At 54.0% G+C, this 13,997-nt stretch overlaps 1 protein-coding gene across 6 annotated transcripts; it reads left to right on the top strand.

Moving 5' to 3' along the window:
• The first annotated feature begins 683 nt into the window (after positions 1 to 683).
• B3GNT4 (UDP-GlcNAc:betaGal beta-1,3-N-acetylglucosaminyltransferase 4) lies at positions 684 to 13,001 on the top strand. Of its 6 annotated transcripts, none has more exons than XR_008469235.1 (13): positions 684 to 1,613; positions 3,095 to 3,370; positions 3,639 to 3,749; positions 3,888 to 4,027; positions 4,645 to 4,883; positions 5,636 to 5,814; positions 6,205 to 6,328; positions 6,435 to 6,574; positions 6,735 to 6,824; positions 7,114 to 7,320; positions 7,853 to 7,940; positions 9,119 to 9,840; positions 10,140 to 10,217. XR_008469235.1 is itself a non-coding variant. In XM_054219999.1 (13 exons), the coding sequence occupies exons 1-12, from the start codon at positions 1,515 to 1,517 to the stop codon at positions 10,298 to 10,300; spliced, it is 1,854 nt and encodes a 617-aa protein (XP_054075974.1). In that variant the 5' UTR covers positions 684 to 1,514; the 3' UTR covers positions 10,301 to 10,318; positions 11,326 to 11,463. The 6 variants fall into 6 exon arrangements, 5 of the variants coding, with proteins under 5 accessions (XP_054075974.1, XP_054075975.1, XP_054075973.1 ...); XM_054219999.1 differs by lacking the exon at positions 9,119 to 9,840 and adding an exon at positions 11,326 to 11,463 and having other exon boundaries at positions 10,140 to 10,318; XM_054220002.1 differs by lacking the exons at positions 684 to 1,613; positions 9,119 to 9,840 and adding exons at positions 1,635 to 3,000; positions 11,326 to 11,463 and having other exon boundaries at positions 10,140 to 10,318.
• Positions 13,002 to 13,997: the final 996 nt, after the last annotated feature.

Below are 13,997 nucleotides of genomic sequence, written 5' to 3'. Positions count from 1 at the left end.
AAGGAAAAAAAAAGAAAGAATACAATGATTAGTCTCAAGCCTCTGCATCGTTTTTGCAAAACTTCCTGGTTTTGTGCAGCGTGCTACATTTCTAAAGCGTATAGACATAAGTGGCTGAGCTAGCGATGAGCATCAACCAACGCAACCTTACAACGTGTTAAGTCGCACCCACCTGCTCGGCGTTTCATGGCGGGCTTGGAGAGCAGCTTGACTTGGCCGAAAGCGTGCTGGAGGTTGGTGTTCAAGCTGCTTGTTGCCTGGACTGCTGTAGACGTGGACAGCCAAGCTGCATTTAAGTACCGCGGAGTTTTGCGTCAGTGGCTCCTCCGTGGTAATTTTTTTTTTTTGTGGGTGATAGTTTGGGGTTTTTTCTTTTTTGGAAGATTGCATCAAAAGTTGGTTCAAATGAGTCTTCACTGATTGTGATCTAGATGCAGTTTCAAACTGACACAGAAGGTGTCCTGTATCGTTTATTTGACTAGGAGTTCAGGACACTTGGCTTAGCCATCCCATCTAAATCCTTGGGCTCTCCAAAATGTAGGATTTAGAAACATAAGCTCTGTTGTTTTTTTTTTTTTTTTAAAAAACATGGTTGGAGCAGGCAAGCACATCATTGGTGCCCAAAGCCAGCAACCTTCTCCTGCAGGGTCAATATAAGAGTGGGCTAACGCAGGGAGGGAAAAAGCCATGAGGGGCTTGTGTGCAAGGCAGGTCAGGCCTCCAGGCCAACATATATATGCATATATATCCTTTTTCTGGATGTCTGTAAGACCCTGTCCCCAAGGTGTGACCCCCCCTCACATAACCCAGCAGAGGATGTCCAGGATTCCACCTCCCCATCTCGGTCACCCTTCCCTCTAAATCCCCTGAGGCTATTTTCTGTTTCCAGTAACTAAATGCAGAAAATTCTCACGCTCACCAAAACAGAGAAAAATTGTTCCTAGGATTTACAAGTTTGAGGCTGTGATCAGAAGAGGACCTGCAGAACTACTAATAGTTTAGGACAGAAAGGAAGGCAGAGGAAACCTCTATGAACGTACCTTTGTGAATACGCAGTGACATAGACACACTCGTGCTGCCATCTCTGCAATAAACGATGTGCCTGAAAGGTAGTCATCGATTCAGAGACAAATGTGTCTCAAGTCACCAGAAAACTTTCAAGGAACAACAGCTTGTTGTCAAAATAATTAGTTCTGTTTTCTGTGTGAAAGAGTCTGTTTTTGAACATAAAAAGCTTGGTGCGCGTATGGACTCCAGTTCTCTGGGCTGAACTGATTCCCAGGGCCTGAAATGGGAACAGACATTTCCCCTGGGCCGTGTTGCACCGGGGTCCCACCAGCCTGTAACCTTAGGCCTCAGTTGTTTGCTTGAAGCCACGATGATGGAGATTCACAAACTGAACGTGGTTCTACCACCGTGCTGCGAGGGAGCCCTGGACAGCCAAGGAGAGGGATGCAGCCATCCCACAGGGATGTATTTCTTCTTGCACAAACCATGGTCCCAAGCGCTAAATAATGCTAAGGAAGAGAATGAGTTACCATGGCCTACGGCGTGAGGCAGCAGACAGCACAGCAGAGTGCTGGAGAAGAACCAGAAAAGGACAGTTCTGGGAGGTGCTTTTTTTATTTGAGGTTTTTATTATTATTTGGGGGCAAAATGGAGAGGGAAAGGGAGAGAGAGATGTTTCTTTGTGCAAGGTGTTCTTTAGGAACATCCCTACAAAGACAATGATGGGTACAGGCAGGTAGAAGGGTGATCTTGGTTGCTTGTTTGGAAGCACCAAAAGAGCAGAGAGGTGCAGCTGGTTAGTGCCCCAGAGCGTGCTGCAAGATGTGTGGATGGTGCGTGAGCTTGGACATCCAAGAGACCACCAGGAATCACAGACAGTCTTCCTCCGAGAGCAGGGAACCAGTGTGCAGCACTCATGGCAACGGGGCCCGGTTAATTGTAACAGTGATACAAATAAGAGAAGCGGCATTCTTACAGTTTGGCTTTTCCACAAAACATGATTCAACCACTGGTGATGCTTTTTCAAAGCTTTCTAGAAGACTTGACTTCGTTTTCTACTGAGCTGGGGATAGCAGTTTGCCTGGTTATTCCACTCCATGGCATGCCGCTGTCTCTCAGCGTGTGCGTGCTCTGCACATCCTTTCCTAGCTGTACACAGCTGTGATAAGCTGCTGAGCTGATAAGGGAGCAGATCGGCATCTGTCCTGTAAAACCCAACCTTAGTGGAAGTTCAGCTTTCCGCCACGTAACCTCCAGATGCTGCAGAGCATCTGCAATTCATTTGGTGAAATTTTGCTGACACAGACTCCTCTGTAGGCTCCCTAAAATGGAATTTGTAGCCATTGCCTCAACACCTATCACTGGAAAAAACAAATAAACCTCGGAGCGTAGAGACCTGAATCTGACCTGAGACAGAGATGTGGCTTTTGTTCCTGGGTCTCATCTACTTTTTCCAAGTGTAGGAGCTGGTATTTTTAGCTGTGAACTTTGTTTTCCGATGGCCTTGTGCTGCTGTGGCAGCGGCTCCCTCCTCGCAAGTGAACAGCAGTGCTTTTACAGCTAACTGAGAGCCTGACTGCTTCCTCCCCGAAACTTGAGTGACACTCAGGATGTTGATAAGTGAAATGGCAAATGCCATGTCACAGGTCCTTGGCCAGGGGACAGGGCTGATGCTGCACCCTGCGAATGCTGCACAAGGCTGCCTGCTGTTTCCCTGGTGGGGAGCAGCCCCCAGAACCCAGGGGGAGATCCAGAAAAACAGGGATTTATTCCCAACCTGGGGAGCTCAGTGCCGTCCCAGGCTCACTCTGCGGCTCCGCTTGCAGAGCTTGTTTCCCTGTCCCCAGGGCATCCACGTCCCTGCCATCTCCTAGCAACGGGGACGCATTCCATATAATGGCAGCACCCAGCCGCTGCAGCGTCTCGGCTGCTTTTTGGGAGCACCTGCGGCGCCTGGGTCTGCAGGACTTCCCCTGTGGCCTTGGCAGCTGGGTAGGGGGGCCATGGGGGCACAGTCATGGGACATGGTGGGGGGTGTCTGCGGTTTGCAGGGCTGTCACTGCCTCTCCCCTCTCCCTCTCTGCAGAACAAGTCCCGCTTCGATGCACGCGGGAGCCCTTGCAGAGGCCGTCTGGGGCCGGGGGCAGACCCAGCCAGGCAGCAGGAGACCGTGCTGCTGGGTGAGGAGAGCCCCGAGACGCTGATGGACCTGCTGCGTGACCGACACAGCCCCTGGGCCCTGCCACCGGATTGCAGTCCCCAGGACCAGCATCTGCGGGAAATGGCTGTGGTGGTGCCTGAGCTCGTCCACAGCTCCAACATCTTCCAAGTCTTCAGGTCCCTGCGGATCATTGACAAAGGAGTAAGTACAGCTGCCTGGTGCCTATAAAGCTACCCATCACCAGGCCAGGAAACCACATCTCCATGCTGGGAGGGAAAACATCCTAGGAAAATGACACCTTCCCCATCCCAGGATCTTCCCAGATGCCACTACTCCCCCCAGCCCCAGCCCAGTGATTTGAACCTAATCAGTGTTACACATATGTCATGTGGATCAACACTACATGGTCGATGTCACCTTGGCCATGAGGTGGTTCGGGAATGCATTGTCCAAACCCAACTCTTTGCAGGTGGAGGAGGTTGACGAGGGTCTGTTGCAGTTACATCAGCTGGAGGAGCTCATCCTCAGTGCCAACCACATCAGCAGGATAACCTCGGCCAACCTGCCCCGGACATTGAAGGTGAGTGAGCGATGCCTTGTGACGGCAGGATGGGGAAGGAGGTCCCATCTGGGAACACAATAGCAGACGAACAGCTCGAGGGCGTGCCAGGAACAGCTCATTGCAAAGGGTGTTTTTTGTTCCCTCTGTCCCAGGCAGGTCCTGGAGCTCTGCTGCAACGCTGTGGCTGATCTGCAGGACCTGTGCGCTCATCCTCCTCCAGAGCTGCAGCACTTGGGGCTGGGATACAACAGGCTGTGTGGCCCTTCGCAGGACAAGTACCTCACTGCAGCCTTCTGGTAACACCACAGGCTGAATGTGGCCTCCTTCAAAAGGGAGGTGGGCAGACATGAACAGATGATCTTAAGGCATCAGGGTGGCCTGTGTTAAGAAATTAGAGCCTTTTAGCGGAGTTGTTTCTTTGCTCTGTGCCCAGCGCCTGTGCAGAGCGCTCTGTCTCTGTTCGATGTCTTCTGTCTCATGCTTAGAGGGTGTCTTGGTCTGTGGCCAAGGCGTGGAGTGGGAAGATCACCTAGGGAACTGCCTTGACACCCTGCTCACCTCAGTTCCCATGTCCCTGGACGGCTGCCTTTTTCCATGCCCTTCCCAAAGCCCCTCCTGGGAGTCTGCCCTGGGAGGGATCTAAAGCTTAGACTGCATCACCAAATGATGCAGCGTGATGGTTAACGGATGCTAAAGGAACATGTTTTTGAGTTGTGGGGCAGACTGGCAATGGACCATATGGCTCGGGAAGTTGGAACTGTCCTCTTGAGATTGTACCATTGGTTTCCCGGGTTTGACCCAGTTTGTGCTGGGGAAACAGAATTTTTCTTTCTTTTTTTGACCCAGGGCAGTAGCTCTCTATCCTCAGATGGATGCTGTTTGCCTAACCTTCTTCTCTGGGTTCTCTCCTTAGGCCAAATCTTGTCTCCCTTGACCTGAGCTTTAACAACTTCACAGATCTGCTGGGGCTGGTCTCCCAACTGTCCAGTCTGCAGAAGCTCCGCATCCTGGTGCTCCAAGGGAACCCACTGGCTCTCATTCCCACTTACAGAGGCTTCCTTGTGGACAGCCTGCCCAAGCTCTCCATCCTCGATGACATCCACATAGGACCTGATGAGAGGCACCAATTCCGCAGTTTGGCAAAGCAGCCAGGTGAGCCTTCACCTTTGAACCTGTCTGTACTGACCCTGTGATTCAGGAGGTGGTTTCATCATGGTTGAGCTAGGAGTCCTCAGGGCAAACTCTGGATCCAGTGTTGACTTCTTGTCTCTCCTCAGTGATCTTTCCCTGTGCCTTTTTACCCCACCAGTACAAGTGGGGTGACAGGCAGAGGACCCTGCAGCAGTGTAATTGCAATCGAGGTAATTTTAGCCTTAATCAGATCCAAAGATTGCAGGAAGAACCCAACCCTAGCACTGCCTGGCTGTCATGGTTTGCCCCCATCTTTGCTTTCTAGACACTCAGACAGTGCATTTCCAATCTTGAGCTGCTGGAAGAGGAACATCTCCACTAGGGAAGATGCTCATGTGCATGCCACACTGCCAGCAGGAACCAGTGCCACCTCTGCAGCATGGCACGTCCCCAACTGGGATGAAGGCAGGGGCCTGGGGACACCCAGGGGTGGGAAGCTCCTCTTAATGTCCCCTACTCAATGAGCTTGTGCGCTGGATGTGCTCCTTGGAGTCTAAAACGTTAACCAGGGAGGCAAAGCAACCAAGCCAGGAGATGTTTGCACGGCTTTGGAGTGACCCCATGTGGCAGTGGCTTGTCACAGCGTTAGCTGTGGCAGGGAAGGATGCTAGGTGGTGGGATCATGGTGTCCTGGAGGCTTCCGCTTGCTGTGTAGCTTCCTCGCTCTGGAAGGAGCATGCTGCAGCTTCATAGCAAGATTGTCTTTGTTTTAGAGCTGATCAGGAGCGAAGCACGAGTGGTTGTGAGCATTGGGAAAATCAAGGGAGTCCCTGATCCCAGCACTTGTCAGCAGCTGGAGGTTGGCTTCGAGGCTCCGGTGATCACCTACAGCTACTGTGTGACGTATGAGTTTGCCCAGGGCAAGGAGATGGAGGAAGGTGGCAGCGCTGAGGTTTGTGCTTAACCAAGCTCCTGAAAGCAACAGGCAGTGGCAGGTCACAGTCAGGGGGACTTCATCTCCAGGCTGAGGAACGAGGCTGTTCATAACAGACCTGGTGTGGGCAGCAGCAGTACTGGGGACAGAATTCATGCATGGCCACATCTGGCAGGACAAGTCCCTGCTGTCCACGTTTCCCTGTCCTTCTGGGGGATCCCAGCGCTGCTCGGCACATGGGAGTGCATTTACAGCCCTCCTCCCGTAGCAGACCCCGTCCCTGGCACTGTTGCCCATTCTTCCAAAGACAAGGGTGGTCTGGGGAACAGGATTTTGGAGGCAGCTCTGCCCCCGGGTCCTGCAGATACAACCAGACGTACCCTGACAAGAGATCCCTCTCTGTTCCAGGTAACAAAAATCCATCAGAGTCCCACGGTGGCCACCATGGATGTGGACAGCTCTGCTCGGGACACAGGAGAAACAAAGGGCCAGCAGGAGCCTGAAGCCATGGAGGAGCCCAAGGCCCACTCTGGTAATGAGGAATTACAAATGAATTGACACTGGTCACGTCCCAGGGGCCCTTCCTGTCCTCGGGAAGGAGAGGTCTCTCCTCAAAGTTTTATTGTGTCCCTGCACAGCAAAGGTGTTTGTCACCCCTGGAAAGCCCTGGGCAGACACCATCGACTGCAGCTACAGGAAGGAGCACACTGCTAGGGACTTAGTGGGGCTGAAGTCCTACCTGGCAGCTGGAACCATTGTCTCGGTCATGGAAGAGAAGGTGAGTGTGTGGCAGAGCTGGAGGAAAGGGGAAAGACCTGCTGGGAGGCCCAGCAGTGGTATTGTATTACCTCTGGGAGGCAGCCCAGGATGGTGGTGGCCCTGGGCCAGCGTCCTCAGGTGTCTCAGCCCCTGCAGCTCCAGCTCCTCTCTCTGGGCAGGTGCTCTCGTGGCCTGTCGATGCTGATACAGAAGAAAATGCAGACACAAAGGGGAAGGCAGGACAGGGGCTGCAGAAGGACAGTGCCAAGGTAGGGTGCTGGGAGAGAACGATGTCTTAGTAACATCTGAGTTGCAGAAACAATGATGGGGGAATGAGGGCACTTCTCCTGGGCCAGTTTGGTGTGTCAGAGAATCTCAGCTCCATCCCAGACCTCTCACCAAAGTCCCCCCCTGCTATGGGAGGAAGGCAGCGGTGGTTTTACACACGTCTTGGTCAGGATGCAGTGGTGGGCAAGGGTCTGGGTTGGGTTTGCTTGCTGTCTCGTAAAGGGACCCCAGTCCTCTGCTGAGGCTTGTCTTCGTTCTGGTGCCCTGCAGGTTCCTGCACTCAGGGACAAGCAGAAAAAGAAGAAGAAGGAGAAGCCATGTGAACTCCGCAGTGACCCTCCCATTCAGAGGACCCTGGGCACCCAGCGAGTGACCCTGGAGACCCTCCTGGCCACTGAGGATCTGCTGGCAACTGTGTGTGACTTTGGCGTCCTGATCACTGAGCAGCCATTTCAGCCACCAACTCTGGAGGAGAAGGTAAGGAGCGTGTCCTGGGACAGGGCTGCCAGGGATGGGGAGGGCTGCAAGCTGGGGTTCAGCACGCCCTGCCCTGCAGCTGGACCAGGCATCCCTCCCCTCCATCCCTCAGTTTTCCTCTCCATAAAATGGGGGTGAAATGATCCTGACAAAGTACCATCCAAAAAATACCGGTATTGTTATTTAATGTTGATATTAACAATAAGTACTACTACTTTTAATGAGCCTACAAAAATAGATGAGTTTATTTTTCCATTTGAGAACATGAAAGCAACCACTTGCTCTTCCTCTGATGCGCTCGCTCTCTCAGCATGGCAACGCACACTGGCTATGCCGACACTTTCTATTTCATAGAATCATAAAATCCAGAATTTCCTGGGTTCTCTTCTCCAAGCAGCCCTGCCACTGTGCTGCTGCTTCCCCTGCCCTTTAAATCCTGGTGACAGAACCCAGATGGCAATGGCTGTGACAGGATTGAATGCGGGCAGTGAATTTCAGCACAGCCTAACTATGGAAACATTTCTCTCTGCAGGACAGGAAAAAAGGCAAAGAGAAGAGCAAAAAACCAAAAGCAGAGAGAGAAAGTCAGGCCGGCCGGAAAACCATGGCATCTGCCAAAGGTGATGGAGACTGGAGCTGGCTGGGCAGAGGGTGGCGTGTACGAGAGCAAACAGCAGTGGTGCTCGGCCGGGAGGCAGCCACAGGTCCCCGTCACCCTGCCAGCTCTGCCGAGCAGGGCGCTTACTCACATCCTGCGCTTCGGGCTCTGAATGCATCCATTGACTGCGGTTGCTGGAGGGTCAGACACGCCCGGACACCTTGTTGAATCGGTGTCTGAACAAGCACCGAAGGTGGGCTGTCGGCTGTCCTGGGAGCGGCACACACCGACCAGCTCTGTGTGCCAGGGGAGAAGGGCAAAGCAGATTTTTGGGTGAGAGAAGTGCTGCCCACTGTGTCGGCTGCCAAACATGGCCGGTGGCGTGGGGCAGCGCGGGCAGCTGGGGGCAGTGCTGTCTGGGATGCATAATAAGGTCCTCATCCGTTTCCAGCTCACATCTCCAAGCACTTTGCAGAAGGGATTTATTGTTCTTTCTGGTTCAGAGATGAGATGCGCAGAGCGCCCCAGGTGCCTCAGTCCGCCCACGGCGGGGCTGGGAACAGATCCCAGTCTGCTGTCACCCATGACCCACCAGGACCCCTGACGGGTGTCCCCTGCCTCCCCAGTGCAGAGCTCTCAGCCTGCTCAGCCAGCGGCGTTGCTTAAACTGCTGGAGACAAACCTCACCCTGCCTCTTGCAGGTTATTTTTCCAGCAATCTTGTTTTGACTACAGAAATAGCAGTGCCAGCACATTGGAGGGGTAACGCAAGAGCAGGAGGAAGTGGGGGAGGGAAGGAGTAGCAGGGCGATGCTGAAAAGCTGCTTGAGGAGCAGCTGGGCCAAGGAGAGCGTGGAGCGGGCCAGCCTTCCAAATGAGCTAACAAAGAAGCCTCGTGTTACCAGATTTAGTTGCTAATTTAAAAGAGCAATTAACCCCCTTCTCCAAGAGCCCTGGGGCGCTTTTCTGTGACGGGGCCCCACAGTGAGGTCCCCGTCTTTGGGGAGGATCTCGGGGCCCTGCAGTGTCTGCTCAAGGAAGCTGATGGTCTTCCCAGCTACCTGAAAAGAAGAAAAAAGTCTTTGAATTATTGTTCCCCACAAGATGTGTATCTGCGATATACGCTCAGACTGTTGCTGAATCAGGGAGCTGCTGTCAAACAACTGAAGTTCAGCAGCGGTGTTTTTTACTTCCTTTCCAGCCCGGTGCCTGCGGTCAGTGTGCATGCAAGAGGTCTTCCCTTCAGCTTGAGCGAGAATGAATCCTTTCTGCGGGGGGTTGTGTGGCCGGAGGTGGTGTTGGGTGCACAGAAAGCTGCTGCTGATGCAGGAAACCCAGAGTGATTAGACTCTCATGCAGACTGGCCGGCTGCACAGCGAGGACACTGAGTGCATATTTCAAAAAGATGGTGTCTAAAAATCGCTGTCCCCACAGCTTGATACACCCAGTGCTGGCAGTGTCCCGTGTCTGTGCGCTCCGCAGTGCCTCATGACTCACAAGTACACCCCGATGGTGGCCAGGGTGAGAGACGCCGCTGCGGGAGGGGCAGGTGGGCTGCTCGAGTGCTGCTGCACGCTGTAGCTGTCAGCCCTGGCTGCTCCATGAGTCACCAAATCGTGGTCGTTTGGCACTTGCTCATCACCGGGGTACCATGCACCACCTTGGAGCTGTGGCGGTGATGCTCTGGGGCATGGGGGACGGCTCCCAGCCCTCGCTCCGCTGCAGCCTGTGTAGGGACCAGCACTCTCACAGCCGGGGGCTGAGGCTGATTTACATCTCCAGTCGGCAAATGCCCACAAATAATAAGTCCTCTCAGAGGAAGTGGGATCCCTTCCAGACGGCTCAAAGAGGAATGGCAGCAAGCTTTGTCTCGAGCAAACAATTTGCCCAGACATTGAAGGATGTCTTCTGAAGTAGTCTCACGTAGGTCTCATTTTACCCCACACTTGTTTTTCCAGGATCCTTGAAATGATTTATTTCTGCATCTTTCTTCTGTCCCAGGAATTATAGGCGAACTTAACAACAAAAAGCAAAATTGCACCCAGGTTGTTTGCCTGCTTAAAGATGCTTTTTGGGCTTCTTACCCAAAGTGATATTCAAATAGATTTTCACTCAAGACCCGGAAGTCAGGGCTAATATGGTGGGCAATCCCCCCCTGCACACTGCTGCCTTTAGGGTGACTCACTCTGTCAAGCCAGTGACAGATTTACTTCTTTCCACAGGAAAAAGAAAAAACAAAGACTCTGCTGAACTGGAGGAGGGTCAAGAACTCCAGCCGGTGCCACTGACGGTTCAATTCCAGATGCAGCTGCTTCGGTGGCCCTCGGCAGCCAGTACCCAGAGCCAGGAGAGTGTGGCCACAATGGTGGGGAAGACTCAGTAACGCGTCTGTAGGAAAAGAGTGAGTGGGAAATAAAACCCGTGGGGACACTGCGTGGGTCCTGGTTCAGCTGAATCGCCAGGGCTGGGGGTTGCCACGGGGCTGGTGATTGCCCAGGGCTGCTGCTGTGCTTTGTCAGGACCTGATGTGCGGGTGCAGGGTGGGGGGTGAGGTGGGGGGTGTGCAGGGTTGGGCGTATGATGTGTGGTGTGCGATGTGGGGTGTGGGGTTGTGCGATGTGCGGTGGTGCAGGGTGAGGTGTGCAGTGTGGGGTGTGTGATGTGGGGTGTACAACGTGTGGGGTGTATGAGGTGCAGTGTGCGATGTGCGGTGCGGGGTGGGCTGTGCAATGTGGGGTGCGGGGGGTGTGAGGTGGGGTGTGCGGTGGTGCAGGGTGGGGTGTAAAATGTGCGGGGTGTGTGACGTGCGGTGGTGCAGGGTGGGGGGGTGCGCGATGTGCGGCGCTCCTGTGCGGGGTGCAGGCTGGGGTGTGCGGTGCTCAGGGTGCGCTGCCCGGGCAGCGCGGTGCCCGGTGCCAGCCCCCCCCCCCGACCCCGCCCGGGGGCGGCCCGGGGCCGGGGCGGGGCGGACCCGGCCTCCCCGGGCGGTGCGTGGCAGCGGAGCGGCTCCTGGTAAGTCTCAGCGGCGGCGGCTCTGCGGAGCGGGGCGGGGGATTCGCACCGGGGGGCACCGTGGAGCGCCGGGCTCCGAGCCCGCACTGCGCACCCCGGGTTCTCCCGGGGCGGGGGCGGTGCGGCTCCCCGCCGGCTCCCCAGCCCACCCCGGGGGCGAGCGGCCGGCGCGGCGTTCCCGTCCTCGCCGGCAGCAGCTGGGCTTGGTGGGAGCCGAGAAAACAACGGCGAGGGGAAACGCAGAGACCCGTCCCGGCGGGTCCCCCCCTCCCCGGGCCGGGTCGTGTGCTCCGTCCCCGCATGACTGCGAGCGTGGGAGTGCTGCGAGCGCAAGTGGAAAGTGTAAGTGTGCAGGTCTAGTTCATCACGAACGGCTTGTCTTCTCTGACCGCACAGGGCCTGGGTTCTGCACCAGATGCTGCCATGTATCCCAGGATTAAAAACCTCGCGCTTTACGCCTTTTCAATCACGCTGCTGGCCTGCGTTTTTTACATGAGGAAAGAGGCAAAGTTGGCAGCGTCATCAGCAGACCAGAAAGTGGATGCAGCGAATCATAAACTGAAGTCTCTGGTTCTGGACAACGCTGAACCCAGCAAGTGTTTGCCAAACTTGACCCTTGCCAATTCTTCTCTCGCTCTCCCGGAGCTTCACCGCGTCTTCTTAACATACAAGCACTGCCGGAACTTCTCCGTCCTACTGAAGCCTTCCAAGTGTAGCAAAAAGACGTTCCTCGTGCTGGCAATCAAGTCTTCCCCAATCAACATAGACCGGCGGGTGGCAATCAGGAACACGTGGGGGAAGGAGGTCTCCATTGGTGGCAAGCACATCAGGCTGGTATTTCTTCTAGGGCGCTCGGAGGCCAAAATTAATGTACAGCCACTGCACCAGCTGCTGGCTTATGAAAGCGAGGAGTTTGATGACATCTTGCAGTGGGATTTTGTTGACAACTTCTTCAACTTGACCCTCAAGGAGCTGCATTTCCTCCGCTGGTTCATGGAGGACTGCCTGCATGCCAGGTTTGTGCTGAAGGGCGACGATGATGTCTTTGTCAACACTTACAACATTGTTGAGTTCCTCCAAGAACTGGACCCTGAACAGGATCTCTTTGTTGGGGATGTGATCACCAACGCCCGGCCCATCAGGAACACCAAGGTCAAATATTTTATTCCAGAGTCCATGTACAAAGCCTCCTTCTATCCTCTCTATGCAGGTGGAGGGGGCTATGTGATGTCTAGAGAGACAGTGTGCCGCCTCCAGCGCACCGCAGAGGACATGGAGCTCTTCCCAATAGATGATGTCTTTGTGGGAATGTGTCTGGCAAAGATGGCAGTGACCCCAAAGAACCACGCTGGCTTTAAGACTTTCGGCATTCAGAGGCCTTTCAATCCTTTTGATCCGTGCTTGTACAAAGAGCTGATGATTGTGCACAAACTAAACCCAACCGAGATGTGGATCATGTGGACACTGGTAAAGGACGACAGCATTAGGTGTGCAGTGTCAGTAACACACAACTACAGGAGGATTTGGAAAAGGAGCTACTGATAAGCACGGCAGGATTGTGACTGGTGACAAATACAGGGTACTTAAACTAAAAATCAGGTTGTGGTAGAACCGTGTCCTCTACTAACGGGCTGTACGTGAGCCATAGGGGTCTGTTTTGCAGTAAGTCTTTTTTTTGTCGGTGGGTTACTGAAGCTGTTGAATTGTCGCAGGGTGGGGAAGGGGCCGGTGCCTCGGTGAGACCCGGCGCAGGGCACTCGGCTTGGTTCCTGCCAGGCGGACTGGAGCCAGAGGAAGTCACGACTGCCACAGGGATGTGAGTGACGTGCCACCTGCTATGGAGGCTCCGCAACTCCGAGGGTGGTGTCTGACCACCGGATAAATTCAGTCTGGTGTAGGAAAGCTGATGATGACTAATGGGTGCCAGAGCACTCAAAATTAATGAAAGGGTGGAAGAAAGGCCAGTGTGTGCTGCTGGGTCCACTGCAGCGCAACTCCGTGGTCCCTGGCCAGCAACCCCACAGGTCCTACCAGACAGCAGGAGAAAGGGGAGTGGAGTGTGGGGGGGGGAATCCTCAAAAATGTATTGCCTTAACACAGCAGGATGATCCAAGGGACTGGGCTCGGACTCAAGCCCTTTGGATTTTACAGAAGTTTATTACAGGTTTACTTGCACTGGCAGCTTTTGCACAAACACTTTTTGATGGGGTTTGAGAGGAGCAATGTGTCCTGAATCATGACGGTGGTAGTTACAGTGGCTGTAGCTTTTCGTGTTGTGTGGGAGGTGTGTGGGTTTTGTTGTTGTTGTAACGTTGGGTATAAATAAAATACAGTTTTGAGAAGTGTTTTCACAGCAATATTCTTGGGTCTCCTGAAAGCTAAGAGGACTAAAAGCCAGAGAAGGCGGAGCTCTGGGGCTGGGTATTTGCATTGATGTTAAAGAGGATAAGGTTTTGTGGAAATGGAAACTTGCCACTTCCTTTGCTGTGAGCAGCCGCCTTTCTCTGTCCCTGTCCAGACAAGGTGTAGTGATACAGACGTGATTAATCTATGAGAGCGCTGGACTCGCCCATTTGAGGAAATATCAAATATGAAACTGAGATTTAGTGGTACTTTTATGAAGCTTACCAGCTTCAGCTCGATCAGAAGCTGCTGTGCCGTGCGTGAGCAGGAAGCAGCCTGGAAGCTGTAGAAAGAGGCAGAGGGTAGAGAGGAAGTGTGTGATTGCACAAATCAGAGCAATTTGTGTTGTGCTGTTGTAATTGCTGTCCCTACTGCCGGCTGCCCAGTGTTCAACGCCCACCAGATGTGAGCTGGAGCTTTCGGAGGTGCCCGGGAAGTGCTCCCAGGAGGTCCTGGCTTGCCCTCCTTATGCAGAGAGACGGAGGGCATCCCGAGACCAGAGGTGTGAGGAGCTCTCAGGGCAGGCTGGCTGCCCTGCCTTCCAGCGTGGTGCCGCAGTGCTGGGCAACCTCGGCACTCCTGGCAGTGCTGGTGGTCCTTCTTTGATCCTGTCCCTTGCTGCCTGGGCTTTCTAAAGCACCAGGTGTCATTCTGGCTTAGCCTTA

Source organism: Rissa tridactyla, chromosome 13 (genome assembly GCF_028500815.1).
Source record: "Rissa tridactyla isolate bRisTri1 chromosome 13, bRisTri1.patW.cur.20221130, whole genome shotgun sequence".
Taxonomy (NCBI): Eukaryota; Metazoa; Chordata; class Aves; order Charadriiformes; family Laridae; genus Rissa; species Rissa tridactyla.
The sequence above is the reverse complement of the archived record's forward strand: the minus strand, read 5'-3'. Positions and strand labels throughout refer to the sequence as shown.